The following is a 20,129-nucleotide window of genomic DNA, read 5'->3' on the forward strand; positions in this document are numbered from 1 at the left end:
CTCATAGGAAACATCCTGCCTCCAGCCACTGCTCATTTAAACTAGAGGTCTGTTAGTGTGAGTACCTCCGCACATATCATGTTCTGTGGCAATGAGTGAGGAAAGGGATGTGGGTTTTTTTTCAAGTAGGCAGGACTTAAACCCTAAAGAGCTCCATAGGGCTTCTAAACCAACACCATGAATTTCACCGCTGAACAAGTTGGGAGCCAGTGTATAGGCATGAGGTCCTTCCTGTGAGAGTCTGCAGTAGGCTACCATAGTCTGCACTAGCTGAAGGTTCTGAGAGTCTGCAGGGGTCAAATGTATTGCAGCTAGTCTCAAACTGATAAAGACATGTCTAATTGTAGGAAGCTCGGTATGCGGAAGAAAAAATGATAAAAATCACGCTAACTCATATTCATTGGACCTTTCTTGAACTTAATTCCTGACTGGAAATACTTACTTTCCACCCATAATATTTTATTAGAACATAAATTTATGTATTAACTGGCAGTTTTAATTTGTTATGCAAAATAATTGTAAAATGTCTACCTTCCATATGATTAGATTGCTAATTTCTCCCCTCAAGCCCCGGCTTTGTATCTGTTGTTGAAATCCTTGAATTGAATTTCTCCTGGTAGCATTTCCCAATAGGAGAGATCACTTTGCAAAAGTTTAATCTGTGCCAAGACTATTTTCCCACATCAGTTTATAATTACATGATCACTGCTGCTGTGATAGCTTGGAAAAAATTTCCTGGTCAGAACCACCGTAAAATAAACAAACACATAAATAAAAAAAGATTCCTTGCTTGTAAGCCTAGAGACAACACAAATAAAGTAATTAGAGAAATCTCCAAGAGAAAAAAGGGCTCTTGGCTCAGTGCTCAATATTTCTCTTTGACCAGTGTCACGCTCACGTAGACGTACTGAACCTCCAAGTATTAATATACTGGAGAAGTATGTTGCAACTTGCAGGTTTGTTTTTCATCCCAAAACTAATGGGCAAAGAGCCATAAGTTTGAAGGCTTTTTCTCATAGGAACTTGTTTACGAGAGTTGAAAGGTGTTACCACAGTACTAATGCCTATTCTTAGGGAACAATTCAAATGGAACCAGTTGACTTGCATAATTTCGCTTCAGTACCCACATTTAACTCATTCTTTCCCCCCGAATGGTTAGATTAGCATAGCATTTTGTGACTAAAGTCTTTTTGATCATGGTATATATGACTATGCAACTCTGAAAATAAAGGGACTTTGTTCCTCACATCCCCCACTGCAGTTTCAATATAGCAGTCCAGCTCTGCTCCATCACTGTCAATATGAAGAACATACCAAATCCTTGATATTCTTAACCTACAATTCTTAACCTATAGAAGGACTTTTTTTTCTATGGTATGTTTCTGTGTAGCTACAGGATTCAGCCCACCTGTTTGCACTGTTTCTCATATTTTATTAAACTTGTTTAACTCTGATACGCTGGCTTTAAAATTTTGTAGGAGCTGATTCTCATTTACATCAGTGTCTCTTTACATTGTCAGAAGAGCAATTGAGAATCAGGCTCATAGTCCATTAGACAATACTGCTGCTTAGTGCTTTAGAAATGTGCAATTTAAAGGCCCCAGTTCAGCAAAATACTTGAGCATGTGCTTAACTTTAAGCTCAGGAGTAATCCATTCCTTTTCAGCAAAACACTCTAGCCCCTTTAGTGCAGTTACAATACATACTTCTTTATTTTTTATTCGTACTCTGACAGTCTCAAACTAACTCTGCAAACCTGTGCTGACTATCCTCTCTGTAAAGTTTGCTTTTATTTTTAACATTTTAAATGGTCATATACAAAATCTTCTCCCCCATTTTAATCATGTGACTTTAACATTTGACATTCCTAATTCTGCCCAGTTGAGTTAGGTAAAGTATTCTTCCCAACTTCCTATCCTAAATTCTTTGAATCTTGATTTGTACTGTTGATCAGTGGCTGCATGTCACTGTATGTTACTGTGGGTGATGTATACACCCTCAACAACCTTTGCAACCCTGACAACAAAGTGTGTAGGTTCTATAAACATAAATTAGTAAAGTTTATGAAGTGCTTCTGGAATCTTTGGAAGTAAAGAGTCATATACTTTAAATGTAAGAGGTGATGATACATGCTGCAGTTAGTTGCCTTGTCTTTTAGGATCAAACTCTGCTCTCTCTGGCATCAGTGACAAAACTCTCACTAACTAGCTTTTGGCCCATCTGGAGATTGGGATAGCCAGTGTAAACCATGGCCTACACCAGTCAGTTACCAGAAAAAAGTTATTACCCAATAGTGCTGGGAGAACCAGGGTATGGTTTGGATTTTGTGTAAAACTGAGTTCTGAGAACTATTTATTCATTTAACTGGATTTTATTTTTTTGGAAGGAAATTTAATATCCATTTAATTTAAATTAATGTAGTTATTTAACTGTATCAAATTGTTAGCCTGTGGCAGGCCCCCAAAGGTGGAGAATACACCACACCCTGTAGGCACAATATTCATACAAGAGTGAAAGTGCCTTCCGAAGCAGTACCGTGACATGCTGGGACATGCAGATGCCGTAGGTACTCAGTGATATGTTCTGTTCACACTTGGCACAGGTAGCTCAACAGCTAGTGACAATAATAGCAGGACAAATGAAAAAGCAGCACTGCAATCGTGTAGGGAGAAAACATATCCTAGACTGTCACAACTGGGCATCCTTCTGGATGCTGTGTAATTTGGCACCAGTAAAGACAGTGAAAATGGAGGTGGAATTGAAGAACAAGGAGCACAAGCCAGGCCAGTTATGATATGGGATAGGTATAGCTATGTTTGCAGTGGCAGGTGAATATAAATACAGCAGAAGCATTATGGACCCCATCTAAATCCTCCTGAAGCCAAGGAAGTCTTTACAAGGACTCGGCCTTATAAAACCATGGGTTGAAAGGGGAACCCTCCCACTAAACACCCTTCTTTCTCCTTTATTTCTCTTGTCTGTTTCTGTTTGCCAGCTTCTCCCCACATTCCTGTTCTTGCTCAAAACTTGAACCAAACACCCACTGTATTTATTGGTCACAGAAAATTTTGGTTCTCAATTTTAAAAATTACATTTCAGTTTTGTACATGACCTCCTCGTTTCCAGGGACAAGACTAGAGCGCTGCAGAAAGCCACGTGAAATGGAGAAAGGTGCTACTGACATGGTACTTTTGGTCCAGCAAGCGGAAAGTTCAGGGAATCTAATGAGAGTGCCTGTACTTGTGAGATTTTCACCCAGTCTTGCAGACCCAAGATGGTCAGAAGCATTTGAACTTTCGGCTGCTTACCTGAACAGACCCCCTGAACCTCTTTGAGGTTCACATTTCCCTAATCATAATACAGAGACAGGGTGAAAATCACCCAAAACAAAGCACACCATCATGACAGGCTCTCTGCAACGGGATGAATTTCACCCTTAGAGTAAACACGCTAATCAAAATTCTGGCGCTTTAAAGTTCACAGAAAGCATCACAAATACAATCAAATTGAATTCAAAAGAATATGTGTGGACTCTTTCTTCCACTAGCCCCCCAGTTCAAGCATGAAGTACGTGACAAAGATACTTTGGTTAAAAACCCCTCAGAAATAATATTAAAAATACCTCCAAGCTTACCCCTGTCTTAGAGAACTTCCCTTTGCAAAGCAAAGGACAACGCAGAATTCCATTTCTACTGAAAAGACAAATTAAATCATTTAAGTCCTCTAAAACTAGCTTTCAAACTACATGTTTCTTTTTAATGCTGTATTTTTGTTTTCAAATAACAGCTCTGAAAAGGAGCCTCCATAGCAGGCGTGTATATCTATCTAGATTTATCAATATATATTGCTCGCTTTCTTCATGTTTCTTGAAAGCCACTTACCCAATTTCATTGGTGCTTCTATAACGTGGCACATGGGGGAGGGGGAGAACCCTACATAGTGGTGGCTGTTGCAATCATGAGCAGGATTTGGTATTATAAACCCAACCAGGGCCGGTGCTACCATTAAGGCAAACTAGGCGATTGCCTAGGGTGCCAAGATTTAGGGGCACCAAAAAGCGGTGCCCCCAATTTTTTTTTTCAGCGTTCCTACGCCCCCTCCCCAAGCGGCAGTCGCCGCTCCACTTCTCCCGCCTCCCAGGCTTGTAGCGCCAATCAGCTGTTTGGTGCAGCAAGCCTGGGAGAGGAGGAGAATTAGAGTGGGGGCGGCGTGCTCGGGGAGGAGGCGGAGCAGAGGTGAGCTGGGGTGGGGAGCTGCCGCACGGCTCCCCGGGGGGGGAGCTGCTGCAGGGGGGGCGCCTCAGGGCAGAGGGGGGGCGGGGGGCTGCTGCAGGGCTGTGGGGGGCGCAAGGTGGAAGTTTCACCTAGGGCGCGAAACTTCCTTGCACTGGCCCTGAACCCCACATTTGATTTAATCACCAGTTGAGAGAATCTGTATCACTTTTAATACATGACTGCCAGCGTGAACTTCATCTCTGTTTCTCACTGGGAAAGCAGCTATGATGCACTTAAGTTTTATGACCAAAGACCCTAAATAAATACATTAGTGCTAAAGAGAATTTCAGTGTAATCTCTGAAATACATAAACAGCAAAGCTGTTTTATCAGTGTGTCCACACTAATGTTTTGTTACTCCACTTATGACCGTTGGCATGGTTATTGCATAAATAATTGTTCTGGACATGTCAATCAAATTAATAGGCATAAAAGAACAGCTTAGTAAAAAATATGACAAATAGATCCCAGCTGTAACTGAAAATTATCCTTTAACATAGCAATATGCTTTCATCTCAACTGCATAAAGACCACTGTATTTAGTCAGGATGAAATTTCATACACTGCAGATGCTCCTGCACAATGCTCTGCTGTGTGATTTGCTTATGGCTTCATTATAGATTTAGAGTGTAAATCATCCCGGTGCTGAGGGCCAGCATGAGGCCCAGAGACCACTCAAATCCTACATAAACCCCTGTGTAGACCATTGGCCCTGGAGAGAAACTGTTTTCTCTTATCTGAAAGAGGTAGGCGTCCAAAAAGTAACATGATCAGTTCTCAGTATCTGGAATCCTAAAGTTATATATATATATATATATATATAACTCAATCACTTATCTTCTATTTCATTTTGCTATGTTGAATATGTCATGTTCCATACTCTTTTAACCTTATGTTTTATACAAATTAAAGTTATTTTTGAATTGCAAAGAGGATATACGTCAATCACATTTTAAATGGCATATTTGATCAAATGATGGCAGGCAAACTTAATCTTTAAAATTGGATCTTGATTTAATTCAACCATGTTTACCCTCTTTGTGCATTTTCCCATGAATGTGTATTCATAGGTTTTGTTTGGAAAAATATTAGGTGAGGTTTTATTTGTGTAGATATGGACAGCATTGGGAGGACATTTGTATTTGCATGTGAAAAATCTGGGTCATGTTGGAAGCACTTGATTGACTTTGTCACATGTACAGGCCTTTGGGAGCAAGGTCTTAGGAAGCAGGAAGAGAACAGAAAAATGAGAGATGTAGCAATTTTTCAATCAGACAGTTGAGTCACCACTTGAGATGAGCAGCAATGAGGGAAGGAGAATGGAGGGGGATGCTACAGTAGCTCTCTTTAAAATTGCCCTATGGAATCAACTCTGCACAGCGCTGGGTGCTGCCGCCATGTGGTCACCCAATAGCGCAAGACGGAAGGACTGCTGTGGTTAGGAGGTACCCTCATGAGGTGCGCAAGGAGCAGTAGGGAACATGCATGGCCAGTGCCATTTAGAGAGGTTTGGAGGCCACCACAATTGACACTTCTGTTAGAGCTGGGAGACGAGTGGAGAACATTTTCCCCAATTTATTCATGAATTCCAAATTTCTATTCATTCGAAACACATCCGCACCATTTGTGTTTGCTTTTCTATGACTATTTCTGTGACTGTTTTTGTTCACATGAATGTTTGTAGAGGTATTTCATTCATGGTTGTACTGGTATCTATGCATGGGTGCCAGTGGTGGAGAAGGAGAGTCACTGTCCCCCACCACTTTTTAAACAAGGGGGGCATGCGCCCCCCCCATTTGAGAATCTGAACTCACCAGGGGCCCAGCTGAGGTCAACACCCTCCTAGTCTCTGACTGGAGCTGGCTGGTGTAATGGCAGATTCCCTTCACTGCTGGCAGGATGGAGTGGTGGCTGGGCCAAATTTGAGTGAGTGGCAGTGTGACCTGGCAAACAGAATTACAATGCCACTCACATTTGGCCCATTTTGATTGCTTCCCCTCCCTCTTTTGCAGTCTGTTCAGTGGCACTCCTGTATCTATGTGTGAACGGATGTGTGACTGAACAAAAGTAGAATGTAGAAAGTCGGTTCCTAGCTAATATTTGTCTCCCCATCATCCAAATGGCTCAACCCATTTAACTCAAACATTCCAAACAAACTCACCTGTGGTTGAGCCCAAGTATGGAAAGCTTCAGCCCAAAAGGATTTTTTTTTTTAAGAAGATTCTAAGCAACTGAAAATGCGAGGCAGGAATGGAAGCAGGAATTCATTTTTCACAAATATTAAGCTTATTCCTTCACAGAAACATGCCATGAGAGGAGGGATAGCTCAGTGGTTTGAGCATTGGCCTGCTAAATCCAGGGTTGTGAGTTCAATCCTTGAGGGGGCCATTTAGGGATCTGGGGCAAAAATCTGTATGGGGATTGGTCCTGGTTTGAGCAGGGGGTTGGACTAGATGACCTCCTGAGGTCTCTTCCAACCCTGATATTCTATGAATGTTCTGTGAAAGGGATTGTGACTTGTAAACCCTACATGGAGCTTTTCCTGGCAGTGATGCTAATTAACAGATTTTAATTTGGGGTGGGAGGGGCTTTTCCCAGAATGTGTATCAAGCAAAGCATACCTTTATGTTAACAGAAGGAAAACTGAATGCCAACGAAAGTATCGTTACTTGCTAAAACAAACCAATTCCCCCTCCCCCGTAAAAAATCTTTGGAACAAAAGCTTCACAGTTAATGGACATAGGTATTACTTGAACTAAATATTTCCACATTTTTGGTCTGTGCCAAAATGTCAAGTTTGCCTTTGGGCTAAGCTAATGTTCCTGCTGGGTCACTAAGGCAACGGGGGTCTATCAGAAAACAAGAGGTGGTCAAGACCATGCCAGATTTAATCAGTCAACGATTTAAATAGCACCTGAGGCTGCAATAAATTGTTCTTTATCGAGCAGCAGGTTTTATTGTGTCAGTAAAAACATTTATCAGCTGCTTGAGACAAATTAATAGCTATTTTCCCAATTATGGGGAGGGAGGGAAAGAGGTGATGAGCAAAGGGAGAAGTTCTAACAAGTAAGTGAATTCTGACTGAGCTCGGATGATTTACTTTGTGGACTTCATCCAAGCCTAGCTATTGTGAAGCACAGTAAATCTCATTTTAATAATAGAAGATAACTCTTCATCACTAAAGAAACAATGCTATTTTTATGCCTCAGCTGCCAAACTGGAGTATGAGCATCCCTCTCTTTGACACATTTACCTCTCTTAAAAAGCAGTTTCCTCTAAAATCTAGGACCTGTAATTGTTTTATAAGAAAGCAGCATTATAACGTGTGAGATTTATGCTACCTCTGACGGACAGAATTACCATTGGGAAGATTGTGTGTTTGACATTCTTTGCTTTCCTTAGATGCAGCAATTGTGGACGTCGCCCCTTCAGATCCCTTGCTTGCCAAAAGTTTCCATTTGGGAGTTTAACTAAAAAAATAAAGTGATGAGATGATGGCCGAGGGAGGTAAATGGCGGTAGAGCAAGGGTACCTGAGAACTTTATAAAGCACACAATGACAGCTATAAAGCACTATCTCTAAAAAGAAAATAAGATGACTGTCAGGAAAAGAAGAATCATTTCACCAGTAATCAGGACAGCTAGCTCAGTATATACTTGGATGAGTCACATAAAGTCTCTAGGGGAAAATATATGCTTGAATGTTGGCTGGCTGTGTCCTTGAACTCTGATTATGGTGAGGAGAGAAGAGGTGGCTGAATAGAGAAGAAAGCGTGAGAGGTTGATTAATGTTATTGACTTTTTAATGGCAACTATCTTAAGATACGATAGATGGTTTGAATGATGCTGTCAAAACAGGACTATTTGCCATGAGTAAGAACTATTTACCCAAGTACAACTTATTATCATGGGACCCTTAGGACAGTCAATATATTCCTAAAGTGTGTGGCGGAGCAAAGAGGTTTACTATTAATATCACATTGTTCAGATGCTTATTGTTTGAGGGGTCTACTGAATTGCCAAAATATTTAGAATGCCTTTGACAGAACTGAAAAAAAAAGTTTTCCGAGATGGTGTCCTCAATAACTGGGACACAACTGGCTTGAAAGCAGAACAGAAATTAAATATAAGCAAAGTAACCTCAAAGTCATTAAAGGGGGAGCCTGGATGGTGCATTGTATTTTGAAAGAGGAAAAGTGGAATTATTACGTGCACCTTGTATCTGAGCTCAATACTGAGCTGCATTTATTTACAGACTGATCGTTGGGGAAGTAATTTGGAAGCATGTTTTCAACATTTATGCTGTCTGAAAAGTCGGCCAGAAACATGACAGATGAGGTTACAAAAAAACACAGCAAATTGTAGTTGTATTCAGAGCTTTGATCCACAGTTGGAGCATTAGTTATTTGCAGGAGAATCTTGAAAAACTCGCAACAACAACGATACACCAGGTGATTTGGGAACAGGTGGTTGGGAATAAAAACAGGCCATTACACTGTATTATGATTTACACTGCTTAATGTATAGTTTGAAAATATACATTAGCAGATCATTTAAGGACAAAAACATGCCAGAGGTTTATAATATAATATAGTTTCCCACACTCATTTCAAGTTACATTATGGAATCCCCAGGGAGAATCCAGAATTTCTTTGAACATTTGGCTATTCAGAGAAGGAAGTTGTTATAATTTCATCAGCTTTGACAGGGACAAGTTCAAGACATGTTATAGTCCCTCCCAAGAGAAATGGAGTATCATTTCCATTACATATGTAGAGTACGATATGTCTAATACAGACCAAATTCTGCCCAAAGTGTTCAGCATGATTCAGTGACCAATGGAGCTTTAAAGTTCCCTCCATTTCTCAGCTGGTGTTCTTCCTTGCATTGGACAAACATTGAGTTTCAGGGTTTTTTAAAAAAAGAAACAACCTCCTACAGAACAGGTGGAATTTTAAGGCTCCAGATCTTTAACAGCCCCCAAAATTTAGTCCTTTGGGTTGAAAAGACATGAGAAGCTTCAGGGACAATGGCTAGTGAGAGTTAAAAAACCCATTGAGCATCACATGCTGAACAGAAGAAATATAGGCCTGATTCTGCCACCTTCACTCACGTTTATTATCTTACTATCAAGTAGTCCCATTGCTATCAAATAATTGGCAAAACTGAGCCCTGTGTACATAGGATCCTATTAGTCCAAGTAACATACAATTTAAGTTTTCATTTCCATTCTTCAGGAACAAAAATAGTCTACTCTGTCATCACTGAATTGTACAGGATCATTATGTTGCAAATATAAACACAATCATATTAGTATAAAGTAATAAGTGACATTTTATTGTTTATACACAGTGGAGCAACCTAGCTGCCTCACAAACAAGAGGCAATCAAAACTCTAATTTTAGCAATAGAAAAGCATGCCAACAATATAAAAAGGAGTTCAGGCCCTTTCTAAGACAGATAATTCCTTGTGTCTTCTCAAATTAGAATGAAACACAGTCTAAAGGTTTAAGGCAAAAATACTGACACTCTGCACCTGAAACCAAAAAGTGGCAAGCACCATCTGAGAAGTTTAAGCTGGAAGAAGCTTTTATCCATCTGAAACCCAGTCCACTAAAGGAAAGAATTCATTTTCCAAAGCAAAATATATAAGAAAAAAAATCAGTTTACGTAATGTAAATTCTCTACATAAGGACGATTTGATACAACTGATCACATGTATACAGCAAAGCAGTGAACAAGATGGAAGAGTTGTACATTTAGAAATAGTAGATGCTACAATCCAATTAGCATTCAGGGTTATCTTAGATTTCAAGTGGCTTTCCAACAGTTTCATCACTGACACACCTGTTTCTTGGCAGACATACACGACACAGGACATTTTCCACAAGATTACACCAGTTTTAAAATTCCTGTCATTTAAGTACTGGGTCTATCCAGATTTAGTGTCCCATTATATTAGTAAACTAAATACAGTTACTGTTCTTCTGGCTAAGGTTACCTAAATGCATTCATATTGGTTTGGAGGAGAATGAGCAGTGGCTGACTGCCAATGTTTGATTATTTTTGCACTTGGAAAGCAAAAATCAATGTTGCTGTTTCTTCTTCCTTATATAACTGTCCTGTATTTTTAATGCCCCATCCTGCATTTATAATACTTGAGGGAGCAGAAAATACAAATGGCCAAATTCTGCTTTCCGATATTGTTTGTGCAACTGCCCAGGAGGTAAATGGAAGCTGTGTGCATGCATCTGAGAGCAGAATTGGATCCATACTTTGTATGAGCATTATTCTCCTTTAGGGTACACTGGCATATCATTGCATTGGGGTTGGTGCAAAGCCACTCTGGCATGAAGGGAGTACCAGGTGGCTGTCAGAATATCTCCTGAAGCCTGGCCTGCAAGGGAGTGTGCTGTGCACCCCCAGGATAATATGAACAGAGTTGTCCCTAAACTCCCACTGTGCCTTGCCCTTATGGAAGGCTCCTTACACCCCTCCAAACCCCAGTATGCATCCCTTTTGGGGGACAAGCAATCAGGTGTTAGGTTCCCAGCTGTCCTGGACTTTTAGCAGGAGTTGGACACCTAACTTCCTTTTGCACCTTTGAAAATCTCCCAGAATTACCAAAGTGTATCAATTGGGAAGGATTGCTGTTTGGATTTACGGAACAGTCTCACACAGACCTTAGTGTCTATGGAGAGCTCCCAAGCCTGGCTCATCATATCCTTGTTAATATACGTAATGATGGTGACACCATCATTTGAGTTGATGCTTAAAGGCGCAAAGGACAGTTAGGTGCCTAACTACCATTAGAGACTAAACTGCTACACAATACCTCATGTTAATATATATGTCTTATTTCTAGTGTCCACCAGTTCATTGATGGATATGCTCATACACTAGGCATCATACGTTGAAGCATATAACAAAACAAAATTCAGCACTACAGGAGTATTTCATCATGCACTCTATTACTAAATCAGACAAGAACTGCCCAGGAAGAAATGAATACAAGCCTATAGGGTCAAGTCACCATGTGTTCATTGTGTAGGTCATGGAGAGACCACAAAGATTCCACGCTCCCTGTGGGTAGCAGGGAGATTCTGCGGGAGGTAGGGGCAGTGTCTGTGCCTCCGCAACTAAGCTAATCCACTAGCCTGAAATTCTGCGTGGTTTAGAGCAGGGGTCGGCAACGTTCGGCACGCGGCTCGCCAGGGTAAGCACCCTGGCGGGCCGGACCAGTTTATTTACCTGCTGACGGCGGCAGGTTCGCCGTCCCGGGCCAATGGGGGCGGCGAGAAGCGGCGCGGGCGAGCGATGTGCTGGCCGCGGCTTCCTGCCGCCCCCATTGGCCCGGGACAGTGAACCGCGGCCAGTGGGGGCCGCGATCGGCCGAACCTGCCACGTCAGCAGGTAAATAAACTGGCCCGGCCCGCCAGGGTGCTTATCCTGGCGAGCCGCGTGCCGAACGTTGCCGACCCCTGGTTTAGAGGCTGCAACCCACAGGCTGTATTAACAGCTGCAACACCTTGGGAAGAGTGGGAGGATTCTCTCCCTACAGCGATTCTCAGCCCAAAGCAGTTTATTTTGGCTTTTCACAAGGCTCCAAAATTTGGCCATAGAGCATATGAATTCATGTCACTATTTGTAAATCAGATGAAGATCACTGCATTAAAACTACTGCTCTTCTGATTTCTGCTATACAGCACACTTCCATTATTACTTACAGCTGTGGGCCACGGTATCATGGGGACAGCCAACATTTTACAAGACTTTTTGTCGTCACAAAAAACAAGAGAAAAGCACTTACCATAAAACCAGGAAACTCCAATTGCCTCCATTAAAACAGCAAACAGGATTGAAGTCCCAGCTGCAAATGTGTCCAGTAGTGTGAGGACGTAAATTCCACCCTGAGGCATAAAAAATCCAACAAGTATCATAGATTCATAGATTCCAAGGCCAGACGGGACCTCTATGCTCATGTAATCTGAGCTCCTACATAACATGGGCCAGAGAATGTCCCCCCAATTATTCCTAGAGCAGATCTTTTACAAAAACATCCAATCATGATTTTAAAATGGTCAGTGAGGGTGAATGCACCACGACCCTTGGTGCAGTGTTCTAATGGTTAATTATTCTTAATATTAAAAAGGTATGCCTTATTTCCAGTCTGAATTTGTTTAGCTTGAATTTCCAGCCATTGGATTATGCTATACCTTTCTCTGCTAGATTGAAGAACCCATTATTAAATATTTGTTCCCCATGTAGAGATTTATAGACTGTAATCAAGTCACCCCTTAAGCTTCTGTTTGTTAAACTAAATAGATTAACGTCATTGAGTCTATCACTAGAAGGCAGGTTTTCTAATCCTTTAATCATTCTTGTGGCTGTTCTCTGAACCCTCTCAATTTATCAACATCCTTCATGAATTCCCCTGTTTATGCATTGTAGGGTTACATTAGCCTTTTTGGCCACAGCATTGCACTGGGAGCTCATGTTCCCCCAAATATCCACCATGACCCTCAATTCTTTTTCAGAGTCATTGCTTCCCAAAATAGAGTTTCTCCATCCTGTAAGTATGGCCAACATTCTTTGTTTCTAGCTCTACACATTTACATGTAGTTGTATTAAAACTGTATCAGTGACCTGTCCTTTTCATTATTTACCACTCCTCCAATTTTTGTGTCATCTGCAAATTTATCAGGGATGATTTTGTGTTTTCTTCTAGGTAATTGAAAACATGTTAAATAGTGTAGGGCCAAGAACACATTCCTGTGAGACCCCACTTGAAACACACACACTTGATGATGAATCCTCATTTATAAGGCCTATCATTATCTGGGTCATCCCATTTAGCCTTTTAAAATATTGCCACATTTTCTTTCTTCTGGAACTTTCCCCGTGTTCTAAGACATTGAAAATCAGCATTAACCATCCAGTGGGTTCCTTAGCCGGATCTTTTAAAACTCTTGGTTGCATGTCATCTGGACTTGCTGATTTACAAATGTTTAACTGTAGTAGTTGCTGTTTAACATCCTCCTGAGATACTATTGGAATGGAAAGAGTGTTATCGTCATCATGTGAGACTACATCATCTGTTTTCCCCCAAAACTACGGAATATATATCGATATTGAAAACTTCTGCCTTTCTGCATTATTACTGATAATTCTACTGTTTCCATACAGTAATGGGCCAATACAATTGTCAGGATTGTTCTTCTTCCCAGTATCCTTAAAACTCCTCCTTGTCGTTAACTCTGATGGTCATATATTTCTCTTTGTGTTCCTTTTCTTTCTTTATCAGTTTCTATAGTTCCTAGCTTCTGATTTATATTCATTACTGTCACCGTCCCCTTTCTTCCATTATTATATATTTTTATTTTTTATATTTACCTTCACTTCCCCTCTAAACCAGGTCAATTTTTTAATCAGTACGGCCTTCCGTGATTATGAGATTGTGACTTTTTGGGCATCTAGTTAAGTGTTCTTAAACAATTCCCAATTATGATTTAGATTTTTCTGATTAAATTCTTCCTCCCAGTTGATCTGGCTCATAATTGTTTTCAACTTTGTGAAACTGGCCCTGTTAAAGCACCAAGCATATATATTACTGTCTGGACTTTATTCTGCTTCCATATTGTAAATATGATCAAGTTATGATTGCTTGTACCTAAGCTACGATTAATTTTTAGTTTTGTGATCAGTTTCTCTTTATCTGTTAAGATTTGATCTAATATAGAATTCCCCCATGTTGGATGCAACAGCTTTTCATTTAGCAAACTGTCATCTATAATATTTAGAAATTCCAAGGATATTTTAATACTGGCAGCATGAGATCTCCAGCATATGTCACTCAAATTGAAGTCCCCCATGATCACGCAGCTTTTCCCCCCTACACATTATGGTTAGAGGCATAAGGAGCTGGTCATCCTGTTCCCTAGTGTGATTTGGTGGTGTGTAGCAAATGCCAACTAATACTCCATCTTGTGCTTTATGCATTAGGACATTGATTCATAGGCATTCAAGATCATTTTCTTTGGAGTTATGAGTGACTCAGAAACCAATAATGCCATTTTTGACATAGAGTGCCACTTCCCTTTTGCCCACTCAATCCTTCCTAAATAGGTTATAACCACTGATTTTAATATTCCAGTCTTACACATCATCCCATCAGGTTTCAGTAATACCAACTAGATTGAATTTATACTCATAAATAAGCAATTCCAATTCAATCTTGTTTGTTATCCTGGTTCCTAGCACTGGGTGTATAGGCAATTAAAGAATTGTTTCTCTTCATATCCTCGGGTTCCTTCATTAATTTTGTTTTCAACATCTTGATTCTGTGCTAAACGAGTGCTCATATTTCCCCTGTTTTTACTCTCCCCTGTTGTTGTTAGTTTAATGCTCTCCTGACTACTCTAGCCAGACTACCCCTGAGGAGATTGGTTCCCCTTCTACTGGTGGAGGTGGTCCAAACTATACTGCTCCCTCTCCCTGTAGAAGGTTGACCAATGTACCATAAAACCAAAATCTCCCACCCTCCACCACTTATCTAGCTAGTGGTTCATTGCCAGAATCTTCTGCCTTCTGTCTTCCTTCGCTTGTGGGACAGGAAGGATCTCAGAGAAGATTGTTTCAAGTTTATTCTTCTTCAGGACACTTCCAAGTTCCCTGAAGTCATCTATTATCTGTGAGATGTCCCATGATGCCGTGTCATTAGTGCCGAAGTGAATCAACATGAATGGCTCCTTGACCATTGACTTCAGAAGCCTATCCAATCTTAAAGTGAGGTCTTGTGTCTTGGCTCCAGGAAGACAGCACACCGTCCTGTTATCCATCTGTCCCTTGCAGAATGATCTTTCAATTCTTCTGAGTACAAAATGTCCAACAAGGATCATCAGTCTTTCTTGGACAGTTGGAGAACTCTTTGTGGATATGCTTGATTTTCGAATCGGTTGTCCTGTACATCTTTCCATTCCCTAGGACCAGCTGAATCTTGAGAGGAATCTTCTATAGTTTCCATACAGAGGACCTGGAATTGATTGGAAACTTCTAGCTGTGTAGAATTTCTCCTGGTCATCATCTCTCTGGTGGCCTCAGTCTATTCATCCTCATCTGTCTCCAGCTGTGAGGAATGCTGATGTGATTTCTTGCCTCTGGTGGTTATGAACTGCCAGGCCTCCTCCTCTGATTTCCTGTTTCCCTGACTTTTTGGTGATCAGCAACTTTCTTCCTTGAACCTGGGGGTGCGGATGCTTCCTACACCTGTCTAGGAACTCCTCTGCTTCTCAGTAGCATCTCTATTTGCACCTCCAGTCCAAGAATGTTTTCCTCCAGCACAGCCACCAACTTGCACTTCATGCACCAGGAAGTCCCTTCTTGTTTCCGCAGGAAAGAAAACGTGGCAAATCTGCTGTGGGTCACCACCACTGTTCCATCACTGGTCATCTTAAAATCAGACGTAGAGCTGAACCTGGAAGGAAAGGCTCTCACACACCTTCTCTCAACTCCGTCCAAAACTCTCCTGTTAGCTGCCTCTGTTCATGGACTTTGAATTTGCCGAGCAAGTGACTTTTTATACCAGAGCTCCCTGCTTAGCTTAGCTCAGCTCAGCTTCGTCCCCACCACCAGGGAGTGATTAACTACTCAGAGACTTCAAATAGCAGAGCTCCTCAGAGCTCTTAAAGAAACAGTTAAAATTCTTCTACTTTCAAAGTTTATCCTCCAGGTACCAGAGGTCTGATGGGTAGAAATATAATAATCTCAGTATGTTCAGGGGCAGCTCTATGTATTTTGCTGCCCCAAGCATGGCAGTCAGGCGGCTTTCGGCGGCGTGCCTGTGGGAGGTCCACTGGTCACGCGGATTCGGCGGCGTGCCTGCAGGAGGTCTGTCGGTCCTGCGCCTTCGGCGTACCCACCGCTGAATTGCCGCTGAAACCGCGGGACCGGCGGACCTCCCGCAGGCATGCCGCGAAAGGCAGCCTGACTGCCGCCCTCACGGTGACCGGCAGGCCGCCCCCCATGGCTTGCCGCCCCAGGCACGCGCTTGGTGCGCTGGTGCTTGGAGCTGCCGCTGAGTATGTTTAACCAAGGAGGTGAAAGCTTGGGCATCCCTTGGGCTGCATGGAAAATGGTGGGTTTGAATGAACAACCCTTGCAAACGGGTTTAGCCCTCACCCACAAAATGGGAGCTGAAAAATGGATGGAATTCACTGGAACACACAGTTAGTGAGCACCGTCAGTTTCCAGTAACTTCAGTGGGAACTGAGGTCTCTTGGTGCCTTGCAGAACTTCTCACCAACTTGGAGGATTGAGCCCAAACTACAGCGAGCGTAGAGTTACTTCTCAAAGTAGCTGCAAGGCATTGGTGTGTCACAGTCATGGCTGCTATCACTCCACTTCTTCCCATAGCCAGGTTTGTGGTCCAATGGATCTGCAGTCTTGGATCCAATGTCCCATTCCCATGCTCCTGTAGAGTGGCCTAGTGCATACAAATGGCTGTGAAATCTCCATTGCCTGCTATCCAGTACAGTAGGAGAGCCCTGGTTATGCTGTGGTTTGTGTCTTTTTCTGTGGCTGAAGTGTGGTGACAGGATTTCACCTGACATAAATATCCCCTCTCCTTTGAAATATACACCCCCTGAAATGCATTGATTTGGAACTGTACGTTGCATTTACGAGATTCTTGCAAAATTGTTTTTCAGACACTCTGAGCTGGATTTGACTTTGTTTTATTTGATTGGTCTTTGAGTAAACTATTAAATGTCTCATTTTATTTAGTGTGGAGTGAAGAGAATGGAGGGGATTGTTGGCATATGGAGCTCCCTATCGTTTTGAAATGAAGCAAAGCAAAATATTTTAAGACATTGTTACCATTTTATCCCCTGCAAACAGCTGAGAGAACTTCCAGCCAGGGTAGATTCTAACAATCTTATTTATAAACAAACCCACTATGAATATGCCTGCTCCTCGTGTGGATTTTGTCTTTAGTATCTTTAACAATTTAATAAAGAGGATAAATACCATTCGTTTTGTAGATCTGATGATGATTTTACTGTTTAATTAACAAAGACATAGTTTAGCTTTTCTCTTCTTATAGCATACAGAGACTTTGTACCAGAGATGTCGCTATTTACAGTGACCAATGGAGACGGCTATCTAGGCTTTTCTGAGTTATAAACTCTGGAGATGTGGAGATCTGGCCAAAGTTTGGATTAACATAGGGCACCTAACGAACTGTATGGCAAATATTTTAGCAACAAGCAAAAGACTGTTTATTGAATAGTGTTTTAGGTGAGAAATTCTGCTCTACACCTGTTCATTATTTGAATGCCTTTCTTTTAGAAATCCAGCAAGGTGACTGATGAAATATGTCTGTATGAAAAACAGACTGCTTTGAAAGGAGATCCCAAAGATTTTCAAGGAGAAATTCAACTGATTATTTTATCTCTATGGTCTCACAGGGGATTTGATTTCTACTTTGTACACATGTGACATCAACTTTTTCTTTGACGTGAACTAATGTATTGGTACCTGTCAAGGCAATTCAGTGCAGTCTAGCTTGTTTGAGGATTTAATCCCACAGAGATACATAATTTGAAAGACACTGAACTAGATTCTCATGTGGTCTGAATTGGCATAGCGCAGTTGAAGTCAATGGAGTTACACCAATTTAGACCAGCTAAAGATCTGACCCATTGTGTTTCTTCAAACCCATTGGCCCAAGCCTATTGTTAACCCAGATGAGACCTTGAACAAGGAAGTAGTATGTCCAGCTGCATAAGATGACAGAGAAAGTTGAAAAATGTAAAAAGGGTCAATATTTATTATTAGTATAAATTATCTGTATTATTAATATAAGGCTTACTTTCAATCTTTGAAAACCTTTTCAATCTAATGAAACACTGTAGTGAAAAAACTACCAGGAAAATGCATTTTGTTAACTTTAAAATTTCTTTAAAACTTTTCAATTCATTAATTAGTAGCATTTTAATAACTTTCTGCTAACTTGTTGATCTGTGAGTCAGTGGAATGCTGATAGCCAGGGATGTGGTCATAGGATCCCAGCACTGGTGCATTCATTATGGCTACGTAAGGTATAATGCATATGGTAGCATTATGGGGTGCATGCTTAGCAGTGGCACTCACCTTCCTGGTTCTAGTTGGCATGCAGAGAAGAGCAAGGCCAGCCCAGAACAGACATGTCCTCTCTGTGTTGTGCTGCCAGCACTTGCAGTGCCTTGCTCCTTTGCCCGTAGACAGCAAAAACAGCCACAGTATGACTGCCACCTGTGCAAAGGGTTCCCTGCAACCTTTCCCCACATCCAGCACATGTATGCAGCCATTATTTTTCTGCTTTATATTTGTAATGCGGGGAGCAGGTTGCATTATACCCCCGATTTTCAAAAATAGGAAGGTTCCTTCACTGAAATGCATCCAACCCAATGCATTAGTAACTATGATCTGCTACGCTGCCAAGCTATTATCATGCTCATGGAAAGGGTGATAAGATTATTGTACTGAAGTGTAATTTTACAAGAAGTGAATGTTTCTTATTGATTAATTATCTTGTGCTGTTGTGAAAAGAGAGTTTTCAAATGCTTCCGGGTGTGGTCCCCAAAATGCTTTCCCCACAGTCCCATTTCAGATGATGAAGCTACAGTAGAGGTAAGTATAATGCATGGGAATAAAGGTTTGTGAGATCAATTGATAGATAATAGCCTTGTAAAAAACAGGAGGGGAGAGGCATCATTTATAGAAGAATTAATATAATATTCAGACAATAATGTTGGTTATAATTAAACTTTCCAGGCACACAAAGAGATCAACCCCAGCCTACAGTAATTCTGTCTCTTTTACAGGAATAGTTGCATTGTTAAGTTAACTTGCTAATGGAAATGCTTGCAGTACTTACATTGGTGATACAAAAAAGAGCCACCAGGAAAGTGCCAAAGGAGACACCAAATGTGAAAAGCTTTCTGTGCCGCTTCAGTATTTGGAAATCATCTGCTAACCCAGTGATGACAGCTTCCATTCCACCCATCTAAGGAAAAGGAATACAGGAGTCTAGTTTAGACAGTAATGGCAGAGACATTTTACCCACAAACAAAGTGAAGGGTATCCATAAGTTTGAGATTCATCTCTATTTCCTTTTGTGATTTCTAACATTGATTGAGTTTCTTCTCTTTATTTAAAAGTGTTATACCTTCTGTAAAATGTGCATATGATTTCACTCTGGATTATTCTTCCTTGTTGTTGTTCATACTTGCACATAGTTGAAGTGTTAGAAATCAGAATAAGTAGGTCTCAACTTCCCTCACCTGGTGGCTGCTGTTTTTATTGATAAGGAACAATAAAATGGAGAGCAGAGCTAAGCAATGTGGCAAATCAAACAACATTGTTACCTCTGTATACTGGGGCTAGAGAGACAACCCTTAGTGCTGAGAATTTTATAATAACAAAAATTCTTGATAATACCATAGAAGAATTTTAGTTTGCCCTCTGGACGTAACCACTATATGTTAGCCATTTTTTGCTGTTGGGAGAAATTGACTGTGGTAGCTGAAATATTTTCCAAGCTGTCATTGATCCTGCTGTAGGGTACAGGTTCCTGATCATGAACTTTATGTCCTGTGCTGTAATGCAAATATTTTGGGTTTTTTTTCCATAGGGTTAGATCAGAATGAATCCAAGTCTCCTTCTCAGAGCCAGCCCTCAGTGTTTTGCTGCCCATGTGGGAAAGTATTTTTGGCACTTTCCACACAGCTGAGCAACAAATAAATAAATAGCTAAGCAGTGGTTCCCCCCTCCCTCCCATGCCTGCCCTGCTGTTGCTTTGGTGATCCTGGAAGCTCATG

At 41.2% G+C, this 20,129-nt stretch overlaps 1 protein-coding gene across 1 annotated transcript in view; it reads right to left on the reverse strand.

The window, feature by feature from the left end:
* SLC6A2 (solute carrier family 6 member 2) overlaps window positions 1-20,129 on the reverse strand; it is a 109,622-nt gene that overhangs the window by 23,214 nt on the left and 66,279 nt on the right. The window contains exons 9-10 of the mRNA XM_026652720.1: window positions 19,187-19,315; window positions 12,083-12,182 (exon numbers count right to left, since the gene is read on the reverse strand). Coding sequence (XP_026508505.1) covers window positions 12,083-12,182; window positions 19,187-19,315 — 229 coding nt within the window. The remainder of the gene's footprint in view (window positions 1-12,082; window positions 12,183-19,186; window positions 19,316-20,129) is intronic.

Source organism: Terrapene carolina, unplaced genomic scaffold (assembly GCF_002925995.2).
Source record: "Terrapene carolina triunguis isolate 2854851 unplaced genomic scaffold, T_m_triunguis-2.0 Scaffold130, whole genome shotgun sequence".
Lineage (NCBI taxonomy): Eukaryota > Metazoa > Chordata > Testudines > Emydidae > Terrapene > Terrapene triunguis.